Source organism: Microtus ochrogaster, unplaced genomic scaffold (genome assembly GCF_000317375.1).
Source record: "Microtus ochrogaster isolate Prairie Vole_2 unplaced genomic scaffold, MicOch1.0 UNK1001, whole genome shotgun sequence".
In the NCBI taxonomy this organism is placed as follows: Eukaryota; Metazoa; Chordata; class Mammalia; order Rodentia; family Cricetidae; genus Microtus; species Microtus ochrogaster.
In genome coordinates, this window is record NW_004950099.1 from 1,666 (window position 1) to 5,228 (window position 3,563).

General features: G+C 33.7%; 1 protein-coding gene across 1 annotated transcript; it reads right to left on the bottom strand.

The window, feature by feature from the left end:
* Positions 1–1,356: 1,356 nt before the first annotated feature.
* Positions 1,357–2,292, bottom strand: LOC101997545 (olfactory receptor 4C15-like). Its single transcript, XM_005372302.2, has one exon. It carries the CDS (start codon positions 2,290–2,292, stop codon positions 1,357–1,359), a length of 936 nt encoding a protein of 311 aa, XP_005372359.1.
* Between the last annotated feature and the right edge of the window lie 1,271 nt (positions 2,293–3,563).

Consider the following 3,563-nt stretch of genomic DNA (forward strand, 5'->3'; position numbering starts at 1 on the left):
TTAGCCTTTGTCACACCTGCCTTTGTACGAATTGGAAGAGGAAGAATTTATGGGTTTTGCCCATATGGAATTAGGTGACAGAACTCATTGGGATGAGTTATTACATCATCTAAGAGAAATTACTTATGGATTTAAAAATAAAGTTAGATGATACAGGAACATCCAGAATTCAGCTCAAATTCATGTTTCTTTCTATGCATTTTGTGGATATGATGTCTCACAGTATCACTTAGAATCTTATTTTTCCCTTGGAGTAAATTCATTTTTTTTTAATCTCAATACACAAGTAGGTTATCAACTTAATTTTGTAATATGGCATAGCTTAAATGGAAAGCATTTTAATACTTAAACCTCTTCCAATGTTTTATTATATCTATGAGAGTATAAAGCTGTGATTTCATTGTCATGCTTACTTGTGTTGTCAAGTAACAATACTAAATAGACATTTCATCATTAATATATAATCTCAAAAAGAGAGGTCTTAGTATCCTCCTGCCTCTGGTAGGATATCAGTATATCCTACCAGTGTGTATCACCATAACTGACTGACAGAAGTGAGAAATAGTCTTCCTTAGGAAAGAGCATGACAATTAGCTATCCAATATCAGATGTTCTGCCCGATAATGTACATATGAGTAACATTATGTAGACTGGGACAGTTATATGTAGGAATATGCAAGTATATACATATGTGCACATACCAACAATCAATTAAAAAGGTCATGACTGTGAAAGAGGACAAAGGGGTGTATATGGGAGTTTTTGAAGGGAGAAAAAGTGGAGGAGAAATAATGTATTCATATTATAATCTTAAAAATAAACATTAAAATGTTTTCTCACCTCAAACATTGAAGGACCCTCTAAAGAAAAAAAATGTTTTTTTAAATTCTGCATTATATTTAAATAATGTGTAAATGCATAGGTAAATATTGACTTCTTTATCATTGTATTATCTTTGAAGTATATCCTTTATTTCTTGATGTTTGTATGGAGATAAACGAACAAGTGAGTGGGGAGCATATTCATGTTTGTACTCATAAGGATAGTATGTTGTTTGTGCATGTATATATACAAGTACACAAAATAACATTGATTATGTTCATCTGTTGTGCACTACCTGATTGCCTTAGGATAAATTCTGGATTGAACTTCTATATCTCTTTCTTTGAGTAGATTAGTAGTCCTTTGAGCTTCAGGAATCTACTTATCTGTCCTAAACCAACACTAGGTTATGAGGTACTGTGATGCTTGGCTTCTGACATGGGTGTTAGAAATCAAAACCTATGTTCTTATCTTTGCACAGCATGAAATGTTCTTACCCACTCATCCATTTCCATAACATAGCAAGGATAAAATTTAATATTTGTCAGAAACCACTATCAGTTTCTTCCTCATTTTCCTGAAGGCATTCTTCATTTCCTTATTCCTGAAAGTGTAAACCATAGGATTGAGCAATGGTGTCAAGATTGTGGTAAATACAACAGCATTTTTCTCAAAGGAAAATGCAGATGTTGGTCTTGCATATGTTAATATGCATGGGACAAAGAACAAAACCACAACAGTAATGTGAGACCCACAGGTGGAGAGAGCTTTAAATTTCCCTTCAGAGCTCTGGGCTCTCAGAGAGAACAAGATGACACCATAGGAAACAACCAATAAGAAAAAAATAATGATGCAGATAGTCCCACTGTTGGCAAACACCAAAATCGCAAAAATGTGTGTGTCAGTACAGGCAAGTTTCAGTAATGGGAATAAGTCACACATGTAATGATCAATGACATTGGGTCCACAGAAGGGCAGCTGCAAAGTGAAGATAATTTGTATAATAGAATGCAAGAAGCCTCCTACCCAGGCAACTACCACAAGATTTCCACAAAGACTCCGGTTCATGATGGAAGAATAGTGTAAGGGTTTGCAAATGGCCACATAACGGTCATAGGCCATGGCTGACAGGACAATCACCTCTACCCCAGTGAAAAAGTGGACAGCAAACAGCTGTGTCATGCAACATTCAAAGGAAATGGTCTTCCTTTTATAGAAGAAGTCTACTATAATCTTGGGTGTGACAGTAGAAGAAGTGCATGCATCCAATAAGGACAGGAATATCAAAAAGAAGTACATGGGGGAGCCCAGCAGTGCAGGGCTATATATAATGGTCATCACAATTATCATATTGCCCCCAATAGTTGCAAGGTAGACCAAAGAAAATACAACAAACAATATTTTCTCAACTTTTGAGTCCTGTAAAAGGCCCAGGAATATGAACTCAGTGACACAGCTTTGGTTTTTCATGGTTCATAAGACAATGGTGAAAGTAAAATATGTTCAAGTACATCTACAATTAGAAAAAAAATACAATTTCAAAATCACTATGAACAAGTTGATGTATCTTTACACAAAATTATTTTGATCTATCTTATTAATATTTAGAACCCAATATTAGATTGTTTATAAAATGTGTAATTATATAGCATACAGACTTGACATGAGAATAAACTTTTGAATACCATAAAATAGACACATTTTTAAACACTGTGGATGAAGGAATCTTTTCTCTGGTGCAAGAAAATAATGTATCTTTGAATAGTCATCTTGTATCATAATCTGAGTGTTTTTGAAGTGAAAGGTTTAAAGAAAATTAAAAACTATAATCTATATATGAACAAAGAATCACAACTTAAGAATATTGTCTGACATTGCGCTAATTAGCCAAAGATGATTAGTGATCAATCAGATTACTAACCTACCAACAAAAGAAGTGGCAAATATTTCACTTGAAAATCTGGCTGCACTGTGGATTTGTTCACAACTATGGAGGCTATTGAAATATCAAGTTAATCAGCCTACATTTAACTAAAGAAAATTCTGTCTGTTATATGTATGTTCAAATTTGGAGATTTCACTTTTAATTTATTATTTTAAAATATGGCCAGAACTTTGTAAATAAATAAGTCTGCTTTCATGAAAACTAAATGAAATTAGTGCAACTACAAGCTACTGTAAGCTCCAAGACTCACCCCTTAGTCGTAAGTATGTAACAAGAGTTGTTGATTCTATTTTATTTCCTCAAAATTTATAATGAATTTGTTAAGATAAAGCAAAGAGCAGATGATTAATTTGGGATCTTAAGAGACCAGGCATGAACACCCAGGAGGGGTCCATAGAGTCAACTGAGCAAAAACAGAGATTGTTTTCCTCAAGGAAAACTTCAGAGTAGTATTGTCTTTTTTTTGTTGTTGTTGTTCTACTGTCTCCCCCTTTCTGCAAAAGTTATATAATGTTATGATTTTCTTCATATAGGAAAGGCATCTTGGTAAAGGCAACAGCGAGGAATCAAAATGAAGGGTCCTGTCAGATAAACATGGAGACTGGTAGCACCATATATCTGAAGAAGAAGAAGAAAGAGTACTCATTTAATAGAATTTAGGCTCTTGAGACTTAATTACTTGCCAGCTATTAATACAGTTAAGTTTTTCAGAGAATATAATTTGGCAGTGTATATGCTTTGAAATATATGTAGATTAACTCTAAAACATGTTCATAACTAATCTACTTGCTCTTCT